This window comes from Ctenopharyngodon idella, chromosome 9, assembly GCF_019924925.1.
Source record: "Ctenopharyngodon idella isolate HZGC_01 chromosome 9, HZGC01, whole genome shotgun sequence".
Taxonomy (NCBI): domain Eukaryota; kingdom Metazoa; phylum Chordata; class Actinopteri; order Cypriniformes; family Xenocyprididae; genus Ctenopharyngodon; species Ctenopharyngodon idella.
In genome coordinates this window covers 32,388,037-32,414,658 of record NC_067228.1, presented here as the reverse complement: position 1 = coordinate 32,414,658, position 26,622 = coordinate 32,388,037, and the positions used below count along the sequence as shown (strand labels likewise).

General features: G+C 35.7%; 2 protein-coding genes across 6 annotated transcripts in view; one reads left to right on the top strand and one right to left on the bottom strand.

The window, feature by feature from the left end:
• The window catches only part of ppp1r9ala (protein phosphatase 1 regulatory subunit 9A-like A), a 67,594-nt gene extending 53,906 nt beyond the window's left edge, over positions 1-13,688 (top strand). The window contains exons 16-20 of one of the 3 annotated variants that reach the window (XM_051905064.1): positions 478-676; positions 3,224-3,268; positions 7,386-7,502; positions 7,851-8,039; positions 12,090-13,688. In XM_051905064.1, the coding sequence (XP_051761024.1) occupies positions 478-676; positions 3,224-3,268; positions 7,386-7,502; positions 7,851-8,039; positions 12,090-12,248 (709 nt within the window). In that variant the 3' untranslated portion in view covers positions 12,249-13,688. The remainder of the gene's footprint in view (positions 1-477; positions 677-3,223; positions 3,269-7,385; positions 7,503-7,850; positions 8,040-12,089) is intronic. The other 2 variants (XM_051905065.1, XM_051905067.1) reach the window with 2 other exon arrangements.
• Positions 13,689-15,547: 1,859 nt separating this feature from the next.
• Positions 15,548-26,001, bottom strand: pdk1 (pyruvate dehydrogenase kinase, isozyme 1). Of its 3 annotated transcripts, XM_051905070.1 has the most exons (13): positions 25,846-26,001; positions 25,451-25,556; positions 25,228-25,371; positions 23,220-23,361; positions 23,060-23,131; positions 22,087-22,271; positions 21,716-21,811; positions 20,186-20,263; positions 19,973-20,049; positions 19,665-19,763; positions 18,864-18,974; positions 18,419-18,532; positions 15,548-16,458 (listed from the first exon to the last, which is right to left on the bottom strand). In XM_051905070.1, the coding sequence occupies exons 3-13, from the start codon at positions 25,334-25,336 to the stop codon at positions 16,318-16,320; spliced, it is 1,224 nt and encodes a 407-aa protein (XP_051761030.1). In that variant the 5' UTR covers positions 25,337-25,371; positions 25,451-25,556; positions 25,846-26,001; the 3' UTR covers positions 15,548-16,317. The 3 variants fall into 3 exon arrangements, with proteins under 3 accessions (XP_051761030.1, XP_051761029.1, XP_051761028.1); XM_051905069.1 differs by having other exon boundaries at positions 25,228-25,556; XM_051905068.1 differs by having other exon boundaries at positions 25,228-25,975.
• Between the last annotated feature and the right edge of the window lie 621 nt (positions 26,002-26,622).

Genomic DNA, 26,622 nt, shown 5'->3' with positions numbered 1-26,622 from the left:
ACCTCTGTCCTTGAAGTTCTTGATGATCCGGTAAATGGTTCTTTCAGGTCCAACATTCTTTGCAACAATTCCCTTACATGTGAGGCCATTTTGACGCAATGATTGGAATGGATCCTTTTATAGCAATCAGTCTGCTCTTATAATCCAATCAGAATGATAGAGGGAGTTCACCTGACTAGCATTTGTGCTGATGATATGATTAGTGAAATGATGATAGCTGGTCATTTTGTGCCAGGGCCAAAAAACAGTGAAATTTGGGTTTTTGTGATAAAGTTCAGTTTATTGGCTTATGAAGCTTTTTGCAATAATTTAAAATGCATCTGCTCACTCTGCACAATAATCATTGTGAATCAGCACCACGACAACTGAAGCAGCAAACTTTGTGGGACACAAAAGTAACAATTTATGTTACTGCCAATACTTTTGGCCACAGCTGTATCTTTATTTGCTGTTCTCATGTCTGGTCTTGTGTTGTAGGGGTTCAGCAGAGATACTGGAGGAGTCCGGGGTCCGAGTCTCCCCCTCAGAGTCCATGACCTCCATCCCCACCTGCATGCCCTTCTCCTGGTTTGGAGAGAAGGACAAAGAGCGAGACAGAGACCCGTCGTCCTCCTCCAGCAGTCTCCCATACACAACTGCAGATGCCAGCGAACACACACACAACTCAAAAAACAAGGTGAAAACAAGTTCTCCTCACACAGGGCAGTTCTGCACAAGAAACTAGATTAAAATTAGTTCAGAGCTATTATAGATCTTCAAAATATAACGTCAATTAACTGAGGAAATTTGCCACCATTTGCATACAATTATCTTAGTATGTGAAATGTGAATTCTGACATCACTATCTGGTATAATTTTATATTAATATATTGATCCTTGTAGTTTTAGGGATAAATAATATGTAAATCAAAATATATAAATATATAAAATCTAACATACAGCATGTGGCACACTTCACAAATACAGGATACAAAAAAGTATAATACTAGATGGTATTCATGCTAAGTTAATCATATGATAGACAATAGTTTATGCTTCTCTTCAATGCTTCTCACAACAAAAACATGAGGTCTGTACATTTAAGGCTTTTAAAAAAAAAAAAAAAAAAAAAGTCAAAGGACAAAAGTTTGGGTTTGGTAAGATATTTTAATGTTTTTGAAAGAAGTCTCTTCTGCTCACCCAGGCTGCATTTATTTAATTAAAAATACACTAAAAACTATAATATTGTGAAATATTATAAGAACTGTTTTCTTTTTTGAATATATTTTAAAATGTAATTTATACTAGTGATCGCAAAGTTGAATTTTCAGCATTATTACTCCAGTCTTCAGCGTCACATGATCCTTCAGAAATCATTCTGTTTTCACATATTATCAATGTTGAAAACAGTTGTGCTGCTTCATATTTTTTTTGTAGAAACTGATAAATAATTGAGAAATTTTATTTGGAAATATCATTAGATGAAATGTTTAAGAACATATAACATGATAATTATATGAACTACATTGACTTCAATGGATGTAATTAATTTGAAACATAACTCATGACAGCTCAAAACAGCCTAAATTTATGAAACCTACATATTCTTTTTCTATCAAAACAACATAAATCTTACTATGAAATGTTTTCAAACAAAATATATTCATTTTACTTGCATAAAATTTTACTTTCATATGAAAAAATGATGATGATAAACAGCTTAAATCTCCTTTTCTGCTGCAATGGTTCATCAATAGGTGGCAGCAAAGTGAAATGTGGACTTTTTCTACTAATTTACGATTAGAACTTTTGCTCTACAAACACATTAAGACTACAGTTCACTTCCAGGTAAAAACGGGTGCAAAAGGTGTAACAATTTAATTTTAAAAGTAGTTTTAAAAAAAAAAAAAAAAAACTGAAAAAATAAATGTGTATTTTGACATTCTTAACACACTTACAAAATATCATTTTTGTACTAAAAACTATGGATTTAAAAAAAAAAAAAAGTATGTGCCTCTTCCGGGTCAAAACGGACCTGATGCCTCCCATAAAAAAAAAAAAAAAATCTTACTGACCCCAAACTTTTGAAAAGTAGTGTATTGACTATTGACTAGGGTTGGGAATCGTAAGAAATTTTTCGGTTCCAGTTCTGCCTAACAATTCTAGTTCCATTAAAATGATTAAACAACTAATAAAAAAATAGTGGTAAGGAATAGGGTTGGGTATCATTTAAATTTTAACGATTCCAATTTTGCTTATCGATTCTGATTATCGATTCCTAATTTCAATTCCAATAAGGTAAAAAAAAAAAACCTTAGATATCATTCACATTTATGTCTTATTGCAAAACATTTCATTGTAGTATCATGAACAAAAATCAACAGGCTAAAGAACACACTTACACAATGAACTTTTGCCTGTGGTTTAAAAATACATAGCAAAAACAACTAGCCTAACTAATGTAAATTGCAAGCATTATTAAAATCAAGTAAACAGTCAGCAATTGAAAAAGAACAAATAAAAAAATTAGCAATCGCAACAAATAAATACAAATGATCAAATATACGATTAAAATAAAGTATTTTAAGATTTTCAGGTATTCAGATTCGGAAACTAATCAAATGTAAAATAAGCACTTTTAAAAATAAAATTTACATTTCAAATATAGCTACAGAAGTTATTCAGTCAAGAACGAGTGAATTTTCTCTTTGTCTTTTGTTGTTTGATTAATGTTATTATAGAGACGGCAGCAGGAATGTTAGGCTGCTGTCACTTTAAGAGCTGTGCAGATCCATTCAAGCGCGAGACGGCTCGTGTGCCGTGCAGGAACTGATAAGTGGAATCAAAATGCGCATTTCTTATCGAATCACCGGTTAGTGGAAATTTGGAACCGATTCTAAAATGGAACCGGTTCTCGATACCCATCCCTACAATTGACTTCTTAATCTAGTTCATATCATCACTTGTAAAAGTCAGTCATACCAGCTTTCTGCCAACCTATGACTAAAACTAAATAACAAACAACAAATATCTGCCATCCAGCTGGACTTGGATTAGTTTGCAATTGTGAGTTGCTAAGGAGAAGCAGTGTCAAGCCTGCAGGCATATGGATGTGATCAATAATCAGACAGTCCATGTGCTCAGGAAATGAATTCAACAGGCCTCTGAACCGCCTCCAGCTGAAGAGTGTTTGGTAAAGGTTTGGGACAGTGATGTCATATTATTAACCCCTCTCCCCGAACAGACAAACCTCTCCTGGTCTTCTCTGTTCAGTCGCTCCTTAGATTTGGTACAGTATATTTTCTCTTATAGATGTCATAGATGTCAAATTTAATCTAACAATGTAGTAAAATTCTAGCTGAACATCATACCTGATGTCTAGCATTAATATATGTAGAATCACATTAGTGTGTATGTGTTTCTTCTAAATGCAGTGCAGTAGATGCATGATGCTTCTTCTGATTTAATCAGATTTATTTGTACAATCACTTTTTTTTTTTTTCTCAAATGATTTTTCCAGCTTCCAAATACAGGCTTATGTTGTCATTAAATCAGCATTGTTGCTTGTAGATGCATTACACTGCTTATCTGGTTTAGTGTGTGCTGTTATGTTGTTGTAGTTGTTGCTGAGAAGCAGTTGTAGGTAGGTGTGGATTGACCGATATGAGTTATAAATGGCCAATATAATGCTATATTAATAGGGCTGGGTTGACCATATTGATTACTTTTATTTTGATTAAATGATATTAATTCTTAAATCCCAAGATCGATTCTGTTGATGAGTGAACAAAACTCCACTAAACATTATTTATAATGTGCCTCCCATTCAGTGATCGCAATGAGCTTTAGTTTTGTTATTTTTGATAACTAACAAAGTCAAATTGTCAATTTTTCAAGAAATTCATGCAATAAATGTGGTTTTGGTGCTCTTCGAGCAGCACGTGAACTGATAATCTCTTCCTCTTTACTTACTAGTTATAGCATGAAATAAACATGAATGAACATCAGAAGGTATGTTGAAAGATACAGTACAACTTGCCGAAATGAATAATGTCTCATGTAATTGCTCAATCAGTGTTTCAACTGTGGAAAGACATCAATAAAACAGCTTGTAAACAATATGTCCCGTAATGTTACAGTTACCTCAACAAAGCCATTCGATAACCATTTCTCAATAGTTAGCTAGCAAAAAAATAACTCTAAAGAGGAGAAATGTAATAAATATATGCAGTATATTGCATGTCTCATTTACTGTGTGTTGAATAAATCTGTCAGGAAAACAACCATTGTTTAAATGTTTATGTTTTAACAATTGCAGTAGAAACATAATTATATCATTAAGAAGTTAGTATAAAAACTAGGGCTGGGTAAAAAATATCAATTAATTTTTATGAACCGACATCGATTCCAAGAATCAATCTTTTAGTCTATCCTGTTTTCAGTTGATGAATGAACGGAACATTTTAGCGCGACTCCCATCCAATAAATCGCAATGAGCTTTGTGTTTTATTTCTTTTGATATGAAGCAGTCTCAGATTTCAAATTGTCCGTTTTATTCACGAAATTCAGATCAAGTGAAGCAGCAGCACAAAGCGCAGATGGACGGATAATTTCCTCTGCTTACTTCTAGTTACTAGTGCGAAATAAGCATGAATGAACATCAGAAGGTATGTTAAAATATTCAGTACAATTTACCGAAATCTGTATCTTGTCTTATGTAATCGCTCAATCAGTGTTTCAACCGCGGAAAAACGTCAATAAAAAAGCTTGTAAACAGTATGTCACATACTGTTACATTTACCTCAGGAAAGCCAGTGATCATAATCAGCTAGAAAAACTCTAGAGAGGAGCATTTTGCTAAATATATGCACCATATTACATATTCATTATATATATATATATATATATATATATAATATATTTTTTTTTTTTACTGTTCTTCAATATTTAATGCATGTTTTAATAAATCTCAAGTTTTTTGACAGCCTGGTGTATGTAATTATAAAGTTAGTAGGCTATTATAACTTTATTATTATAAAGACTTCCTTTTGTTTAATTTAAGTGTTTGTAAACTAACCAAAACCGACTTCCTGTATAGTTTAAAGGATTAGTTGAGATTTTTTTTTCCTTGAGAAAATTTGCCATGTAGTGATAATATATCCAAAATAATTGAATAGAATCAGAATTAAATCACAAACTTGTGATTCAAAATTGTAATTGAATGGTGAAATGTCAATACCCAGCCCAAATAAAAACTGCCTTATGTGCAATTTAAATGTTTATGTACAACACAGTTTTTATTTGAGTGTTGATTATTATGTCTAAAAAAATAAATAGCAATTTAATTTAATAGTTTGGACTTGGCTGCTAATTTTAATCTTTAATATTACAGTAATGTACCAACTGACAGGGTTTCCTGTATAGTTCACCGGATTAGTTGAGAGTTGATATTTTTTCCCTTAAATTTACATGCACTGTAGCTGAAATATAACCAAATGAATTAATATCGATATTGAATTGAATCAAGAGCTTGTGAATTGAAATCTAATCGATTCAAGAAATCACTACCAAGTAGAGCTGCACAATTCTGGATAAATTGAGAATCACAATTGTTTTTTTTTTGTTGTTTTTTTTAATTGTTTCAAGCTCACGATTCTGAACAGACAACTAAACAAAATAACATGTAATTTTTTAACAACATAATTTTTTATGCATTTTTAAAAATTCTCTTGAATGAATGATTCAATGATAAATACATTTTTAGAGGTGATTTACTCTATTCTGATTGCTTCCGAAGACATCAGTGTTTATATCAGAGATTTCAAACTATAAAATTTAATCCCAGTACTTCTGTGATAATTTGAATGATTGTAAGACAGAAACAATGATACTGTGTGGTTGAAAGACGGTTTGTGAAGCTGTTTCATAACTGCTCTCTGGCTCAGCGGCAGCGTGAACACAGACCTGAATGTTCGCTGTGATCGTACTTGTCAAAGGTTTAATAGACACAGCTGAATCTCTGTCATTTAGGAATGAGATCGCGCCGGTTTTTGAATGAACAAATACAGGTATACACAAAACTGAGACTTAAAATATTCAAAAGAAATTACTTCAAAATATTTGAAAATGTCTACTTGCAGTAGGCTAGATTTTAGACATCGACGCAAGGACAACTAACACGTCTGTTAACTGGCCATGAAGACATGGTTATCGGCTGATGCCATTAAACTAAAAAACCCAGGTGTTGGTTAATTAATCGGCCTGTCGATGTATCGGTCTGACACTTGTAGTGTATTAGAATTTCTAGTCATTTTGTCGGAGCGTTGATGATGTTGCACCTGTTTTTCTCCTCTGAAGATCCAAGTTCTTTATCAACAGTAAATGACAGACAGTGTTCTAATGCTAGACACACTAGTTCCTGAATTTGTTTCGATCATAGGTATTTGCTTAGAGGTCATCTGGTAAAGAAACTGGATCTAACAAGGGATTTAACAGACAAAATTAAATATGTCTTTGAATGTTGCAATCAGTAAAACACGAGCATACAGGACACTACCATTCAAAAGTTTGGATTGAGTATGATTTATTTTTTCAGAAGTCTCTTCTGCTCACCAAGGCTGCATTTATCTGATTGAAAAAAAAAAACAGTAAAAATAGTAATATTGTGAAATATTATGATTTTAAAATAGCTGTCTTCTATGTGAATATATTGTAAACTATAATTTATTTCTGTGATCAAAGCTGAATTTTCAGCATCATTACTCCAGTCTTCAGTGTCACATGATCCTTCAGAAATCATTCTAATATGATTTGATGCTCAAGAAACATTTCTGATTATGATAAATATGTGGAAATCATGATAAACTTTTTTTCAGGATTCTTTCATGGATAAAACGTTCAAAAGAACAGGATTTATTTGAAATAGAAATATTTTGTAACATTATAAATGTCACTTTTGATCAAAGTAATGCATCTTTGCTAAATAAAAGTATCAATTTCTTAAAAAAAAGAAAAGAAAAAAAAGACGTCATAAAATTCTTAATTTAATATGGAAATTTTGTCCACTTTCAAGTTGCACTTTCATATTTTTATTTTATATAATTACATATTGCACTTTGTTCACATTACAGTTGTATTTCTATCTATTGATTGCAACATTTCATGAATTATTTAATTGCATATTTAATATTGTCTGTTAAATCCCTCTGTACAGACGAATAAACATGCTGTACACACACACACAAACAAGACCAGCATTTGTTTGTGTTTTATTGTTTGTTATTAATGGTATTTGATTATGAGATGCTTTGCTGCTGTGCATCAGCTCATTCTTTTGGCGTAAATAGCTGAAAGTCCCCCAATCTTTATGTTTGGATAACAAATCCTGCTTTCTGTGCCCGTTCCAGAGTTTGTCAGTGCTAGATGATTCGAACCCCAGCAGTCCTGCGTCAGAATTTTCTGGGCTGGTGGTGGAGCCCAACCTGTCGGGCCGCTCTCATACGTTAACCTTCTCGTCCAGCGAGGTGAGTGCAGATCAGACGTGACGCTCTCACCGCCATTCGTTTGCATGGCTTTCCTGTGGCATAAAAAGGGTCCTCTGGAAGGTCAAGTATTGTCTCGTTCCCCCGCCCCTTCACTGGTGTAGTTCCTGAGTTGTAATTATTTTTAGTTTGAGGCACTGCATGTGTGTGTTGATGGCGATCCCTGTTTGTTATCAGTAGTGTTTGATTTGCATGACGAGAGGACCAGATGCATGTTGCGTGAACATACATGGAAAACACGGTCAAAATATGTTTTTTCTTTTTTGATTTTGAGGTGAAATCTGGCAAATTTCATGAGATTCACCTGGCTGATATGTGTGTGTATATTAGATGCTGGATGAGGAGCCTTGCTCTGGAGGGAAGGAATATCATTGGCAGAACCGTCCGGTCTCTGATTGGACGTCTCAGCAGGTGTGTCATTGGCTGATGGGTATGAACATGGATCAGTACACACCTGAGTTCAGCACACAGGCCATCGATGGACAGCAGCTCCTGAACCTGGACAGTGACAGACTCAAGGTGAAAACTTTTTCTATATTCTGATCTTAAAGGTGCAATATGTAAAAATTTTGTCCGCTAGAGGCCTATTCAAAACAAAGGCATAGCTTGATGACGCCAAGTTTGAGCACGGAATCTTGGGACATGTGGTCTTCTCCTCAACGGACGGTGCAAAAGAATAGGGATAGGACTCGGGAAGAAATCATGTTCATGGATGCGATTATTAACGTTATTGTAGTATGAAGCAGAGCAGGACCGAGTGTTGTGGGAGCTGAACGAGGCCACTGGAGCGACTGCGCAACACACGCCTTAGGAGCAGCGATACTTTTATTATGACACAGCCGCCGGCGCCGCTTCCGCTTTTCAAGTCATGAGTATGAGGTAACGCAGCTCTGTTTATTATATTAGATACATTTGAGAGTGTTGAAAATGTTATAACGTTACTCTGTGCGTTCGCTCGGCGGCTGCTGTGAGACACTTGTTTGAGACACACTGCAGTAAGATAGATCGATATTAGAATATCATATTAAATACTGGATGGCTTGTGTTGATAAATGGCATGCAATTCATTTAAAACGTATTGTATGATGGAGAAAATTCTGTATTACTGTTACTAAAAATAAAGCTGCATCTGATTATGCTATGTTAGCTACTTGACAAAATAGTGTTTTTCTCTGAGGCATGGTAAAGCATGGTACTCGCAAAAAATCAAGAAAATTAGATTTAAACAATAAGAATAAACGTGTTGAGCTATATAACAACAATTAGTTTTCTGTCTATAAATATATCAAATCAGTTGTTCCCTTGTCTATTAAAAAGTGTAATATATTAAAGCGTCTTTGGTGTTTCCATGGTTTCTACAAAATAAAACCGGAAACTGAGGCAGACCAAGGGTTAACGCGGGTATGACGCAATTGACAGGCGACTCCTCACACGTCCCGGAGCCTTGGTTAAAATTGCAATTTTCTCACAATTTACAAGTTGGAAACATTTGGGATATTGTAAATACTCAAGTGAACAAAATATATAACGCTGGCCTAGTGGTTTTTGGATATTTTATTGCAAAAATATTACATATTGCACCTTTAACTGGGCATAAGTGCAGCCCCACACTTTATTTCGATGGTCCACTTTAGACATTCTACTAACTACAAGTATCTTTGCAACTACATGTCTACATGTAACTCTCATTAGAGTATTGGTAAACTGTCTGCTGACACTTTATTTTGATGCTCCCAACAGACATTCTTCTGACTATAAGTAACTACTTGTCAACTTATTCTACTAACCCGAACCCTGAGACCTAACCTAACAGTCTACTAACAGTCTAATAATACTCTAATGACTGCTAGTTGACATGTAGTTGCAAAGTTACTTATTAGGGCTTTTCACACTTGAAATAGTTAACACTGGGTCATTCTATACCCCAGATAAATGGAATCCTGGGTTATCTTCATTCATGTTTCACACTGCTAATACTATACCCGGGGTTAAACAGTTAATCCTGGGTATTCATAAACTACCGTTTCACACTGCACATTCCTAAACCTCGGGTTAAAGTCCTTATCTGCATATTTGCGGTGTCAATGTTACTGACTGGACAAACGCAGCATGTGACCTGTTTATATAAAGGCTCTAGCATTATGCGTCCTCATATTACCACAATAGCAGTGCTAACCCCGCATCTAAACTACAAGTGTGAAACGTTGCTTTACCCAGGGTTAAAAGCGGTGTTTAGAACGACGATAACCCGGCGCAGTGTGAAAAGCCCTATTGTTAGTAGATTGTCTAAAGTTGACTATTGACATAAAATGTAACCAAAATATCTTTTTATTTTGGCACATTTTGAATACTAAGACATTACAGTGGCTCTTTTTAAGGGGTGGATGTGATTCTATGATTGAAGTTGTGCAATAGACAAAAATTCTGAAAAAGAAGAAAAAAAGAACAATTTAGATAAAGTTTTCATTCTAAAAAATGTTTATTGTACTAAATTACAATTAAAAGCCTAGTTAAAATAAAGGCAAATCTTACTGTATAGAAGCAGTAGCTTTTTTAGGAAATGAGAATTTGAAAAATAAAGAGGAATTAGGGTGAATCAATAAATGCTGAACATTTTACTGCCATTGTGTGAATATGTAATCAATAAAAAAAATAACACTAATCTAGGGATGCACCAAAATTTCGTCTACCAAAACTTTTCGGCCAAAACGTCTATTTTCAGTTTTGGGTCGAAATGTTTTCGGTTTCGGGAAGACGTTTCATTAGCGCTTCTCCAATGGCACTTTTTGACTGTGTGGACACTATAGCTCTGGATTGAAAATATTAATTTCTCGATTTTAATCTGTAATGATATGGTTTCTTCTTGAATCTATAATCTTTTAGTCTGTGTTGTTTTCTGTTGATGCGTTCTCTAAACATTTGTAGCGCGCCTGTCATCGCAATAAGCTTTGTTCTTTGTAGTAGTGGAGCCGCCATTGAATGCAAAGTTTAGAACAAAACGATGGAGAATGATATGCTGCCTTTTTAACTGTTCTTGGAACAGTTTGTTGTTTTGTATCACTCTTTCCGTACTTGACTTCTGCACAATACATCACAACTGTGGATTGCCACCTAGTGGACTCTTCTATCTCAACATTCACCTTGCGCATGCACTCTAGTACGCTCACTGTCTGCGCAGACACAAACATTGGGCTGCACACGGATGGTGTGTGCGGATGCCTACGGACTCTCCTGAAGATGAAAATTACGTCACGTAGACCAAAGTATACTTTAGAGTTGAGTCTGCGGGAGATGATACTCTGGCTTCCGAATGACGTAATCGGTGTAAGATGCCAACAGTTATTTCTGGGATATTTTGCCTTCATTTTTCTGTAGCAGAAGGAAGTGAAGAGTCCATCTTTTTTACAGTCTATGATGTGAATTCAATATCTTTTAGAATCTTTTAGAAAATGCAACTCTCCAGATTTTAAAAATGCATTAAAGGTGCAGTAAGTGGTATTTGAACTACGCTGTTGGACATTGTTGATATTTGAAATGTCTGTTTATCACAGCTGACGCACAACAAATATCACTGAGTCCCCCTTTAAGATCACTGCAACATTTAACATTTTGCTTAAAGGGGTGGTTGATTATGATTTAACTTTAGTTAGTGTGTAATGTTGCTATTTAAGGTATAAACAACATCTGCAAAGTTACGACGCTCAAAGTTCAGCGCAAAGGAGATATTTTCTTTTAAACAATTCACTGTTTAAGGACTACAACAAATGGCTGGTAGGGACTACAACGAGCTTCTTTCCAGGTTGGTGACATCACTAACCCTAAAATTTACATAAACCCCGCCCCCCAAGAACACGCAACAAAGGGGGTGATGCCATGTTGGGCTGCTTTAGAGAGGAGGAAGAGTTGTTGTAGTAGAGTGTTGTTGCCATGCCGTCATTTTACGCTGGACTGCTTCACAAATGAGGGTCAATTCAACACTGGATTTGCACAAAAGATTAACATGACGGCACATGCTAGTCGATGAGTTGAATCAACTCCACAGCAACTACATAAATTTATCCACTAACCATTCAGAAACGTCCATTTGCATTCTAAAAGTTGTAACTTCTTCCTGAGTCTCTCCATCAGTGTCCGACTCCGGTTTGAACAATGTAAGGCTGAACACCGTTACTGACAATCCTCATTTTAACTGTGTGAGATTCTCCAGCTTTGTTGTTGTTGAGCAACCGAAGCGCAAGCTGTTAAAGCTCCGCCCTCTTCTGGAAAGGGGGCCGGGAGCAGCAGCTCATTTGCATTTAAAGGGACACAAAAATGGCATGTTTTTGCTCACACCCAAATAGGGTCAAATTTGACAAGCTATAATAAATGATCTGTGGGGTATTTTGAGCTGAAACTTCACAGACACATTCTGGGGACACCAGAGACTTATATTACATCTTTTAAAAGGGGGGTTATAAGTCCCCTTTAATTGTATATTGCCAGCCATAATTGCCTCAATGCCACTGTCATCCACGGTCATGCTCGTGTTTCCCTTAAATTACCTTATTTTGTTTAAACGCTCTCCCGCAGGCTCTTGGTGTGTCCAGTCAGACTGATCGTGCCACCATCAAGAAGAAACTGAAGGAGATGAAGAAAGCACAGGAAAAGATGGAGAAACAGCGGGAGAAGCGTGAGAAAGAGGCCAGACGCAGCGGACGACTGCCTGCCAGCACTGACTCCATCTGCTGATGATGTTCAGTGTCATGTTTTCTTCTTTTCTTCATCTTGTTTCCTTAATGTTTGGCACACTCCAGCGGCAGACTGTTACCACTTCCTCCAACACACACGAGCCGTTCTAGAGGAGTTACTGTCAGTGAATATCATCAAATACAGAGTACGGTCAGTAATAACCTGTCAAACTGAAACACTAATGAAGCTGCTTATGAGAGCATCTTTCCACTCAAACATGAGCAGAATATACATGTTCATCTAGAGGTAGTGAACTTAATAAGAAAAGCATTTACAGACTCTACCCATTTTGGGCCTGTTGCTTTCACTGTTAAAAAATGTTTTTAATCAGTATTTTTGACTTTTTTCCCATTAAAAATCTAAACATCCTGAAACAAGATAAATATACTTGCATAAGAAGCCAAATTGCATTAGAGACATCACTAAAATTTGATACATTTGTTAAAATAAAAGCTTAATTTGCCAGTGAAGAAAGATACATTTAATTTATATTCTCTGAAAAAAAAAAAATATTTTGAGAGAATATGAATTTAAGACAAAATACTGATTAAGAAAATAATTTTTGCAGTGTTCCGAGTGAGATATTTTTCGTTTAGACTAGCTTGTGAGAAAATTAATATGGCTGTCCATTGTATAGCAGACCAAAACTCTTATTAGTTTTAATTGTATTTTATGAAACCACTCTAGGGGCTAAAAACACTCACTAAGGGATATATAAATATTTAGATGCCTATTTTCGCAACTTTGCCACTAACATTGTGGCACGAATAGTGCTTTTAAAAAGATTTCATGTTGTATTTTAGTACTTCTGGCCTGTGGTGCTAAACGGGTCGTTCTGCTGGAAACCTGTACAGTCGAGTGATATTGAGCACTATATTTTTACTATAACAAAGGGGAACATGGTTTATAAATGTACAAATGAAATATTTTATACACAATTATTAGCATAGCTTTAAGGAAAAGACATTAACTTTTGTACACATTTTCTACTAAGTAGAATAGCTTGTTGGTTAAAACCATTGTGCTAATTCTGAGACAAAGCAGAGAGTGAAACTCAGTGAAAGGTGTTTGTACATCTGATCTTGATGAATACATACTGTTGGTTGTCTTTATTTGGACGGTTACTGCTTTTATGTTATGGATATGGTGCAGAAATACATAATGTTACAAAAAGTAGCATAGTTTTATTAGCGGCCATCACCCAGATTGTGTTTCACTAATAACAGAGGATGTAATGAATACTGGATTATCATCTGAACATAAACTTTGTTCGAAGAGATGCCACCTGTGCTTATGTCATCATGATTCTGTGTCCTGTGGTTATATTTTTCTACCTTGTAAAATAGATGATTTTGGACACACTGAAATACAAAATCAAGCTTTCTGTCTGGTACAAAGTGCATAAGCTGGAAAATAAATGCTTTCACCTCTCAAAGAAAAGACTGTGTGTGTTCAATCCAAAATGCGATATATAAAACCATTTTCAATTTGTAAAATTTAAAAAGCCTATTCAGACACAGCTCAGTTACCTATTAACTCTTTCCCTGGCGCTGAGAAAATTTTCAGTTTTCAGTGTTAAACGGTAGGGGGCGCTGGTATCTTTTGAAAGAGTACAGAAACTCCGGATCAAAACAGGCGAAAAAGCAGCAGAAACAAGCGATAGAAGCATTGCTCATGCTAATGTAAAATAACGTGATCATCAAACAATAAACAGCATATATGAAATTTTGAAAGCAGGAATAGGTGAGCTTTGGGGGTGTTGATGGACTCAATCTCATCTATGTTTTGATCATAGTTCATAAAGCATTAGTTCACTTCAGAATTAAGATTTCCTGATAATTTACTCACTGCCATGTCATCCAAGATGTTTGTCTTTTTGACTGAAGAAAGAAAGACAAAGGTTTTTGAGGAAAACATTTCAGGATTTTTCTCCATATAGTGGACTTCACTGGGGTTCAACGGGTTGAAGGTCCAAATGTCAGTTTCAGTGCAGCTTCAAAGAGCTCTACATGATCCCAGACGAGGAATAAGGGTCTTATCTAGAGAAACAATCAGTCATTTTCTAAAAAAAAATAAAAATTATATACTTTTTAACCACAAATGCTCGTCTAGCACTGCTCTGCACCATGCATTACATAATCATGTTGGAAAGGTCACGCATGATGTAGGCGAAAAACTCCATCTCATTTCTCCTCCAACTTCAAAATCATACAAATTCTTTGTTTTACCCCCCCTTTTTTTTTTTTGTAAAGGCCGTTTGACTTGGTCTTTGCACGTTCGCTTTGTAAACACTTGCTCGGTACTTCCGGCTACAACACATGCGTGAGCTTTCCAACATGATTATGTAATGTGTGTTGCATTGCAGAGCAGTGCAAGATGAGCATTTGGGGTTAAAAAAGTATATCAAATTTTTATTTTTTAGAAAATGGCCGATTGTTTCGCTAGATAAGACCCTTATTCCTCGTCTGGGATCGTGTAGAGCTCTTTGAAAATGCACTGAAACTGACATTTGGACCTTCAACCCGTTGAACCCCAGTGAAGTCCACTATATGGAGAAAAATCCTGGAATGTTTTCCTCAAAAACCTTTGTCTTTCTTTCTCAGGTCGAAAAGGGATGACATGGGGGTGAGTAAATTATCAGGAAATTTTAATTCTGAAGTGAACTAATCCTTTAATGTGATCCAGATGTAGTTTTTTTGACAAAAAGGCAATTTCCTCAGCTTTTTATGAAACTTGCACACATTTCAAGTGTTGATTAAAAAAAATGCATAAAGATTGTTTTCTTTCTTTTGATGTGTTGCATTTTCAGATATTCATACAACAAAATATTCTAGAGGCCATGAAAGTTTTATGAAAATGATCATAAATGCTGGCGCTGGCAACTTAAAAAAAAAAAAAACGCTGGCAGGGAAAGAGTAAAATAGCAAAGATTCAGATGCAGTGGCCCAAAAAGTATCGAGACATATTGATTAAATACAAGATATTAAAAGAGTTTCATGAAAACATGTACTACCCCAAATAATATTAAATAAAAAAATATATAAATCTTTAAAATATAAAGCATTCTGACACTTTGTGGTATGCAACTAATGTGATTCATTTTTCATTTTCATTCTTACATTTTCAACCTGCATGAACTGACTTCATGTTTACTAAAAAAATCACCAAATCAAAAGTAGATTAATTGTAAAAGTGGCTAAAAAAAAAGTTAGTTATGAGAAAAGCGCGTTCAGAAAAGCACAATGACAGACATTTTAAACTAAAGCATACAATGCATCTGAAATGAAGCTGCAGTTACAGTCCGTCTCCAGTAGAGGTCACTGGCATTGTACTTTATTGAACAGAATGAGTTTCAAACTACTGAACACTCTTGTTACACCCCATCAAGGGAAGCACATGATTCACATGTACATGCGTTTGTTCCTTTTTTTTGTCACTTAAGAGCCTGAAAAGTTACATAGCTGAAGCTGAACATTTTCTGGTGGTGTGAAGCATTTAACACTTTAAAACTCTTCACGCTACACAACTTCTTATAAGAAAAAAAAGCATCTTTCTTTAGACTGGCTCTGAAAACAAAATGTAACACATGGGACAGTACAAGGAATGTGAAGTCCCAGTTATGCTGGTACATGAGCTCGAGCTCCCAAACCACAACATATAACAATTTAAAGCAAAAATGATCAGCATTACTGTCTATCTCACGATGACAGATAAATAAATATATACTGACTTACACATTCAAATATATGAGCAGGAAAACACACTGGATCTCACTCAAGTAACACGCACTCAAAATACACCAGAACGGCAACAGCAGTATTGTCTATCTGGGATGTGATGGCACTAGCAACACCTGAGCTAACTTATAATACTGGTACCACCCGCAACAGTTCACAACTTTCTCATTAGAACATACCAGAAACATGTTGGGTTTCAGCATGCTCATAATATTGTCTCTTTCATTATTCTTCTATACTGAATCTACGCAAGAGCAGATAGACGAAGGTAAGACGCTTGAATCTATTCGGGCTGCTGAAGCGTGTGCATTGGTGTAAGATGCGAGACGAGTCTAGAAGCTGCGGAAGGTGCTCATGTCTTTGGGTTCTTTGCTGGGAACACACCAGTCATCGGCCTCGTGGATGGTTTTATAATGTTTCCAGGCGGATTTGTTGTAAACAGGAAGCCTCTCAATGGACTCTGTGGACAAAGCCTTCAGGGACCAAAAGAATACATGATTATGAATGGAATTCAGGAGTGAAAGAAAATAAATCAAACACTTATTTCAGAAAAAAGCTAGTTGTGTGGGTGAACCTAACAAAAACCTACAGTTCTTAAATTGTAATTATTGTTTTAATAATAGTAAGCCTCCTGTTCACCCAGGCTGCATTTATTTATCAGAAATATAGTTAAAAACAGCAATATTGTGAAATATTACAATTTAAAAGAACTGTTTTCTATTTTAATACAATCTCTTCAGTGTCACATGATCCTTCAGAAATCATTCAAATATGATGATTTGTGGCTCAAGAAACTATTATTAAGTTTAACAATTGTTGTACTGCTTAATTTATTTCAAAATATTTTTTTCAGTGTTCTTTGATGAATAGAATTTTTTTTGTAACAATATAAATGTCTTTACTGTCACTTTAAATCAATTTAATGCATCCTTGCTGAATAAAAGAATTCAGTTCTTTAAAAAAATAAATAAATAAATAAAGTCAATCTTACCAACCCCAAACTTTTGAATGGTAGTGAATATATATTTTTATAATCTAAATAATAACAGTAATAATAATAGTTTTATAATAAATACAATACTTATTTTAACTATTTTTTGTCTATAATATATATATATATATATATATATATATATATATATATATATATATATACACACACACACACACACACATATACATACATATTTTATATATATATATATATATATATATATATATATATATATATATATATAAAAAATTAATTAAAGGTTTAGTTTTCACCCAAAAATGAAAATAATGTCATTTATTACTCACCCTCATGCCGTTCCACACCTGTAAGACCTTCGTAGATCTTCTGAACGCATATTAAGATATTTTTGTTTAAATCCGTTGGCTCAGTGAGGCCAGCAATGACATTTCCTCTCTCAAGATCCATTAATGTACTAAAAACATATTTAAATCGGTTCATGTGAGTACAGTGGTTCAATATTAATATTATAAAGTAACGAGAATATTTTTGGTGCGCCAAAAAACTAAATAACGACTTATATAGTGATGGCCGATTTCAAAACACTGCTTCAGGAAGCTTCAGAGCATTATGAATCAGCGTGTCGAATCAGCGGTTCGGAGCACCAAAGTCACGTGATTTCAGCAGTTTGGCAGTTTGACATGCGATCCGAATCATGATTCGACACGCTGATTCATAACGCTCCGAAGCTTCCTGAAGCAGTGTTTTGAAATCAGCCATCACTATATAAGTCGTTATTTTGTTTTTTGGCGCACCAAAAATATTCTCCTCACTTTATAATATTAATATTGAACCACTGTACTCACATGAACTGATTTAAATATGTTTTTAGTACATTAATGGATCTTGAGAGAGGAAATGTCATTGCAGGCCTCACTGAGCCATCGGATTTCAACAAAAATATCTTAATTTGTGTTACGAAGATGAACGAAGGTCTTACGGGTGTGGAACGGCATGAGGGTGAGTAATTAATGACATTATTTTCATTTTTGGGTGAACTAACCCTTTAAGTCTATTTTAGAACCATTAAGATTGTTATGACATTATATGTGACAATTACACACATTTGGGAAGAGGCGTCCCATTTTTTTTGCAAATCCATTAGTATAATTGGTCTAGGCATTTTTCTCATGCCATTCTCATTATCGTAATACAATGTTGTTGTTTTTATCCATATTACTGTGTATTTACTATATGAGAACTGATTTATACAGATCAGTGGATGGGATTTTTTTTTCCATTAGTAAAAATTATGTCATGTTTTTATGTCATAAATAACAACAAAAAAAAGCAAAACATCTGAATTGTCTCAAAACAGAATTAATTTTCTTAACAGAAATAAAAATAAATATATAATTTTGGGGAGACTAAATATACTTTTTAAGAGTTACACAAATAGGGCTACACACAATGTTACTCACTCTAATGTAAATGACGGCATCTGTGCCGAATCCCTCCATAGAGTAGAGCTTCAGGTCACCCTGGAAATATCTGGCGTAAAGTCTGGAGATGGGCAGCCCGTAACCATAGCCAGCCTGAGACCACAAGACAAAACACGCCATCAACACAGAACAAATATACTGATAATAAATACAGTATATTGTGCATGCTTTAACATGCCATTTAAGACTACAATTGTATGAATTTGCCATTTTTATTGATAAAAAAAATTGAGTCAGGACAGGAAATAATGAAGGCAAGAGAGGGGAAACAAGATCAAAAAATGTCTGAGCTTGTACCTTAATCACCAAGCCACAGTTAGTACAACAGTTAACTTTCTAACCATTAAAATGAAACTGAAAGAATGAATGTGGAACCCTGGGGTGTGGGTGATATGATCATATTTCAGTGACGTCACATACTGACCAGAGGAGTGGCTCGAGACGTGTCCATCTGAGGACGAGGTGCAGTGGAGTAGGTGTACGTAAACAACCTGTCAATCTTCCTCAATGGGACTCCGCCTCCACGATCACTGACCTATGATAGAACAAGATGAGAGTCTATGATGATTAATCATATTAAAATTAATGTTTTTATTGTTTAACAGCCTATTATTGATCAAGAAATCTGACATTACACTGCTTTTCAAAAGCCTGGGGTCAGTCAGATTTTGTAATGTTTTTGAAAGTAGTATTTTATGTTCACCAAGGCTGCGTTTATTTGATCAAAATACAGTAAAAACAGTAAATATTGTTATTGAATATAGCTTAAATAAGGGTTGTCAAGCGATTATAATTTTTCATTTTAATTAAATTACATGATGTGCCGATTACTTAAATCAAATTTAGCTGAGAAATTACCCCCAAAAGATAATTTAAAGTCATTATTGTGTTAAATGAGAAAATCATCAAATAGACATTTACAAAAAGACAGCTTCAGAAAGAAATATTTGATTTGATTCAGGCAGGCCATGATTTTTTTTTAGATATATTTACAGACTGTTTATTGCAGCTCAGAGATGGCATGCATGCATTTACACTGCAATTACAATTGCATAAATAATGCAATGAGATTAATGGGCTTTAAACATCAAGGAGATAGTTCACCCAAAACAAGTCTGTCATCATTTACCATCCCTCATGTCATTTCAAATGGAACATAAAAGAAGATAATTTGAGAAATGTCTGGGGGTTTTTTTTCTCCATACAGTACAATGTCTGTCCGTACCTTAACAGTCAAGTCTTCATGGCCGAGGACGATCTGAACATGCACTGGAGGATATTCCATGGCATCTTCATAAAGTTCCATGGTAGCGCGCATGGCATTCTGCAGGAGTCACACAACATATTTATAGCTCTGCACACTGCTGCACATCTAGAAGAGCAAAGCCATTTACTGTGTCATGAAACAGAAATTATGCATATAGTAATGTTGCAAAACTGAATTTTTACACTTTACTCAGAACTTTTGGCAAATATGCTCTACAGATGATTTTATACATCAACATTTCAGAGGTGAAAATTGATGTACAGCACCTTAAAGAGCTCAAACACCATGTGGTACAGATGAGACGGCACATACACCACAGCAATGGGTTTATCTGGTCCTTTAACTGCAGAGAAAACACATGAGAAACAGCAGTCACACCCGATCCTCTGTGTGGAATGCTGATGGGTTTACCGATCATTAATTCAGTCACATGATTCACAATTCAATCTCAAGTTAAAGTGTGTGCAGCAGAAAGTTACCATTAAATTCTTCCAGTAGTAAGCCAGGTGAGTTCATGTAATACCGGTCACACAGGTTTCGGGCATTTTCATAAGCATCTAAACAAAACAAAATAAGGAAACCATTTGAACATTGAATAGAAGATAGGCATTTTGATCACATTTCACCTCTAAATCAAAATATAAAAATTAATTTGACTAATAATATAATATACAATAATAATATATATAGGGTACGATTTGTGGGGGGGAAAAAGGGGGGGATGTTTTTGAAATGTGTGTGTTTTTTTTTTGTTTTTTTTTTATTCATCATATTTATTCAAAATAAATCAAATTTATTATAAATAAACCACAGTGGGTATTTTGTGCAGCTGTATAAAGTAACATTTATAGAATAATATGAACTTTAATGAAACAATATCTGAATATTTTGAAAAAGGAATATCTTAATCCATTTTTACATTTTAATTCATCAAGTAGAGTGAGATTTTCACTCTTATGTCTTGTCCTTTCCTCATTGGGAAGCGCTCATACACATTATAAACATCTATGTTTGAGCAGATACCTTTTTACCTCTCGTTGGTTTCAAGGATTACGTAATCAGAGAATATTTGTTTTCGATTTGAATTGGTTCATTTAAATTTCACATTTCAAGCTTTCTATAGATATCTAACTCTTACAGTGACTGAGGCACTTGTATACTAAGTTTGGGTTCATTTTTTTGATGCGCTCCAGAAAGCAGACAGAGACGGCAGAAAGCACATCCTGTTTGTTTTTGTTTTTTCTTTACTTTACAAAAGCATAACGTTTTGTTATTATGAGTATATACAAACAAAAGAAAACTTACTCTTCTTATCTGTATGACCAAAAACAACTATTTTAAGTTCTTTCCACACATTCGCTGAACGCTTATTTAACGCCAGAATCAAAAGCTGATTTTTAGAACAATGCGCCAGGTATGCCTAAACACATATAAACTTCAATATTTCATAAAAAATAATCACAAAACGCAATAGCACAACATACTGTTAACATAAAATAGACTAAATGCCTCACATCGCTTGAGTCAGGATGGAAAATCACCTCCATCCTAAAGCAGTGGCTCCTGTAGTCCCATTTTCAGTTGTAATATTTCAAGGATTTTTTTGTGAGGGTCCTGTAAAATATGACGATATGCTGCTCTGAATCATTTTCACTTTTCTTTAATTTGGCTAGCTGTAGTTTTTATGTTGAAATGGACTATTATGTGACTATTGTGCTTCAAGACATTTTTAAATGCCGTGTATGGATTAAGGCCACTAGAACCGGATCGTAACTTAAACGCATGGTGTCATCTCTCATCACACGAGCGGAAGCGCAGACAGTGAAAGTCCATTTCTGATTTTACTGTTGTTTAAACGTATGTGGAAGCACTGATTTGAAAAAATAAAATAAATAATTGAAAATCTAATGAAAAATGAGAATTTTGGTAGAACATTATCTTGCCATTACCCCACTAATAAAAACTTTAACCACTGCTACATGTTTATAAGAAAGAAAGATCACGGTCACCTTTGACCACATCAGTGACACGACAGCTGGGGTCGATGCTGCCGATCTGTTTGGGATGAGCAGGATTGTCGCGCACCTTTCCCCCAAACAGAAGAGCTGAAAACACACAGACATCATGTTATTGACATATAATCCTCTCAATGGTGGTAGAACAACAGATCGATGTTTAAAGGGTGACGATCAATCAACGACAGATTCGGAAATGTGGTGCACTGATGGCTGTGAAACTCGTAAACATGTCAGCCTGTGCTGCTAGACCAAACTATACTATGACTGAACTTTCCAGAAGCCCCATTCAACAGACTTTACATTTTTGCTGTCCGTAATGGACCCCATTATGAACTAGAACACTAGATGTCTGTGTGTCTCACTGTGCTGGTTCAGGAGCATTCTGATTGAAATCCTGCTCATGTAGAAGCGGTCCAGGAAGTACTGCATGTTCTGGCTGGTGATGGGGTCGGTGCCGTAGGTCTCCTTATACTCCACCACTCCTTGAGCCATGGTGGGCACTACATCATTGTGGCGGTTTCTGATCTTAATCACAGCATCTGTGAAGCTAAAACAACAGAAGAGTGTGTGTATTTGTTAGCAAAGGAGAACTGGAAGGTGGTAGAGGTCTTCAGGAGTGCTCTTGGATCCAAAAACTAAGGTCAACCTGAGAGGGTTTGGGTCCAAAACTTTTGTATAAGCAAGTAATTTTAAAGAGGACCCATAATGCGTCTTTTACAAAATGTAATATAAGTCTCTGGTGTCCCCAGAATGTGTCTGTGAAGTTTCAGCTCAAAATACCCCACAGATCATTTATTATAGCTTGTCAAATTTGCCAAAAATGCAAATGAGCTGCTGCTCCCGGCCCCCCTTCCAGAAGAGGGCGGAGCTTTAACAGCTCACGCTTCGTTTGCTCAACAACAACAAAGCTGGAGAATCTCACGCAGCTAAAATGAGGATTGTCAGTAACGGTGTTCAGCCTTACATTGTTCAAACCGGAGTCGACACTGATGGAGAGACTCAGGAAGAACTTTTAGAATACAACTGGACATTTTGGCATACTTTTAAACTTACTGCGTGTTACTAATTTGTCATATCTGATTTTGGTCTATGTCATGCCCGGTTGAAAGAGTCAACACTCGTCTTTTACATTTGGATCCAGTCGGCTTCTAAAAAAAATGACTACTGGGTGGGGTCGGACTCTGGCCTAACTTCATGCGGCCTGTCTCAGAGCATTTTTTTCTTTTTCTAAATTTCATTATGCACGTTGGGTTTGGGTAAGAAATGATTCGGGTCGGATACAGATCTTTGGACCAGAGAAGACCTCTACTGGAGGGTATTTGTTTTATCTCTTACTTGTGTGTGACCATTTGATCATCAATATCCTTGTCCTTGAAATCAAGTATATCCTGGAAACTTTGCATGTACCTGCAGAGATGCAACACAACCAAAGATTGTAGCTCAGATATGCAAACATATCCCAATAATACAACTACACGCATGCATTCACACTGACCAGCTCTGCACCAGCCGCACTGAAGGAGTTCTCAGCAGGTTATCAGGCAATAAATCTATTTCCTTCAAAATATTTGCCAGCCTGACAGGCAGCTCCTGTCTTAGAAACGTGAATGACGTTTTCTCACACGCATTCTCTGAACCTGCAGAGAAAAACGTGTACAGAAAGACAGAAAACTATGAGATCATAATCATCATTTAGTAAATTAAAGGCACAGTACGCAAGTTTCGCCACTAGTGGTCACTTTTTCAAAACAATAACAAAGGCATAGCTTGATAACTCTGAATCAGCGTGGAATCATGGGAGTTGTCATCTTCACCCCCACAGCTGATGGAAAGCAATCCGAAGGGTATCAGGCAGATGTTCATGGAGGAACTAATGTATTAAAGTTTTATTAACGTTACTGTGGTATGAAGCAGGGTGCGGCTGAGAGCCTGGGGCATTTTATCTTGCTGTTTTTATTATGCTTATATGCCGCAGTCAGACGCACAAACGGGTTACTCGTGGTAAATCAAGAAAACGAGAGATTCAAACAATAAGACTATGAGCTATTTAACAAAGATTCGTTTTCTGTCGATAAAGGTATCCAAACAGTTGCTCACCTCTCTAATAAAACACAATATATTAATGAGTCTTTTGTGTTTCCATGGTTTCAATGGAATTATTACACAGCTCTGTGGAATACTTGAATCTGACTGGTCAATCACGCCATCCAGGGGTATGTTATTCCCCGATAACAACCGCTGAAAACAGATAACACAGGCTCATCCGGGTTACTAAAGTCAGCAGCGCTATACGCTTGCTAGAAATGTTTTTTCTTCGAAGTTTTGCGTTTGGTGAACTAATAAAATATTAAAACTCAGTCAAATCAATATTTTGTGTACAGTTATTTAATTATGTCATCCGGTATCGTGGACTCACTCTCTCGTTTCATACAAACGCAGCTGCTGCCATTTTGCGACTACTGTTCTGCACACTGTTGGATTATAAGATAACAAAACAGGTACGATTTTAAATTAGATTCATCTCGGATCAATATCTCTTATCCCCATAATTATTTATGTAGCGAAATGCCGTTTAATAAGTGGTGTGACAGTACCGTATCTCTTAAATGTCCATCTAGTTTGAACTTGACGCACTAGCAACTGCACTCTCCGCTACTAGAATATTTCGACTCAAGTAAATGATTAGACATAAAACATTGATCTATGTGGCAAGTAGCCGTGTAATAAGCAGGATAATGTACATCCAGCTGGTTGTCATCACAGAATAAACCCCTTCAGGATGATGCAACATCACCATCGGGGTTTATTCTGAGATAACAACAGGCTGGATGTACATTATCTCTTACGTAAAATGGAAGGAAATTAAGGGTAAAGCGAATATGACGTCAATTACAGGCGACGCAATGACACGGGCCATTACACTGGTTAAAATTGCTAATTTCTCTGGATTTAAACATTGTTGGAAACATTTGAGATACACAGGTACAAGTACACAAGTCAACAAAAAATAAAGGCCTAACATTATTCTAGTGGTTTTTGGATATTTTAATAAAAAAATCTTACATATTGTGCCTTTAATTGATTCTATTCCACTTGTAAAAATTATCATGGTTTTACTGTGGTAAAGCTGGGACTGAGTACAGGATTCCCATAGCGATTTCTGCCCCAAGGCAATATACTGTACACGTTGCAATGTAAACAATATACAATTATTTATAAATATGGTAATCAAACAATACCATAGATAGTATATGTAAAATTATTGTTATTCACATCAAATACCACCATCACTGCACCTGATAGTACTGTTTTTTCCAAACATTCTATTCTAATCTACTTAAAATTACAGTACAGGGATTACATTTTTAAATGTTCCAATTTTTAGAATATAATTTTTACTCTATTCTACTTCACTTAAGGATTGGATCTTGTAAGGAACTCTCAGTTTATTCTTTTCTGTTCTGTTCTCATATTAAATTGTACCCAATTGATTCCAGACTTACCAAAATCTATGAACTGTTTCATAGAGAGAGGAGAAGGCGAGAATCTGGAGTAAAAGTCGATTTGTTTGGAAACAGATGCAGCGTTCATCAAAGTCCTGAAGATTCTCATATTGGCGTCTTTTGCTGTTTAGTTCTTCAGAAAATCTAGAAAAACGTGTCCTGTTGGCTTTCTGAACTCATATTATTTTCTTGTCCAAAATATAATCAGCAGAAGACTGCGTACTTGTTTCTCGTGGTATGAAGTTGAATGTCAGTCATGTTCGCACATGCAGCGATTCACTCATTCAAAATCAGTGATCCGGGTAAATCCAGGGCTGTCTGGAAAATCTCTGTAGAAAATAGAGTTCTGTATTACCCGGTAATGGCACTGCAAACATTATATATATGTGATACGGCCCTACACATGCAGGTAATCCCGGAGTAATGCTTGACGGGCGTGAAGAGAGATAAGCACTCCAGCAGCATGTGTGTATGAACTCATCTGATACGCAAGAGCATCAGCGCACACTGGGCCTCTTACTGCATTTATAGCACATAACACGGCACACTGTCCTCAAGCCGCTAAACAACACCGGCCGAGCTCCGACACAAACCCTGAAAAAAGCTGTAATCTCTGACCTGTTTTCCTGATTGTCAATCTGTTTTGCCAGGTTGATGTAAACAAGTTGACTCGCGTTAATGCTGCACTGACATAGATGTTTCATTAAAGCGTAGAGCGTCCACTCTGTTTTACTTCCGCCTTGCGGGAGTCGCTGAAACACGTGACTCTCTGCGGCGTTCCTGATTAGTACAACGTAAAGTTATCATGCTGAATAAATGAATGTTTTCAAACCATTACACTGAGTGTGTGTGTTTGCATGCAAATTTATACGCAGAAGTAAGTAATATAGTAGCTTCTTAATTAGAAGTTTTTTTCTTGTAACCTAAATAAATATTTTTACGGCTCTGGCTGATTTCACATTGTAATTTCGGCTGCCCCTGAATTATTAACAACTGATCAGCTAAAGTAGGCTAAATATGCTATTAAACCCGTTCATTCATTCGGGACTGAGCAACATAATGTAGCATTATGAGTGTCTACGATGCACGTGCACATGCAGTTCAGTTGAATGATAACGTTTACCTTAATGGTGTTAAATTGAATACGAAGCAAATTGTTTGTTAAAATAACATTAACAACAACACTCAAATCAGAACGTGCGGTTTCTGTCAATCAGAACGCGTGAAAGTTGCGTTTGTTTTCATGTGACGTCACACCAGTATAGGAACGCCCACCTGGAGGGTGACACAATTTTTTATTTTTTAGTAAATGAATATTTGAGCATATTTGTTATATTTTCTTTTCTTTTTTATTCAGTGAATTAAAATAAGGATTAGTTAAAAGTGCATTATTCT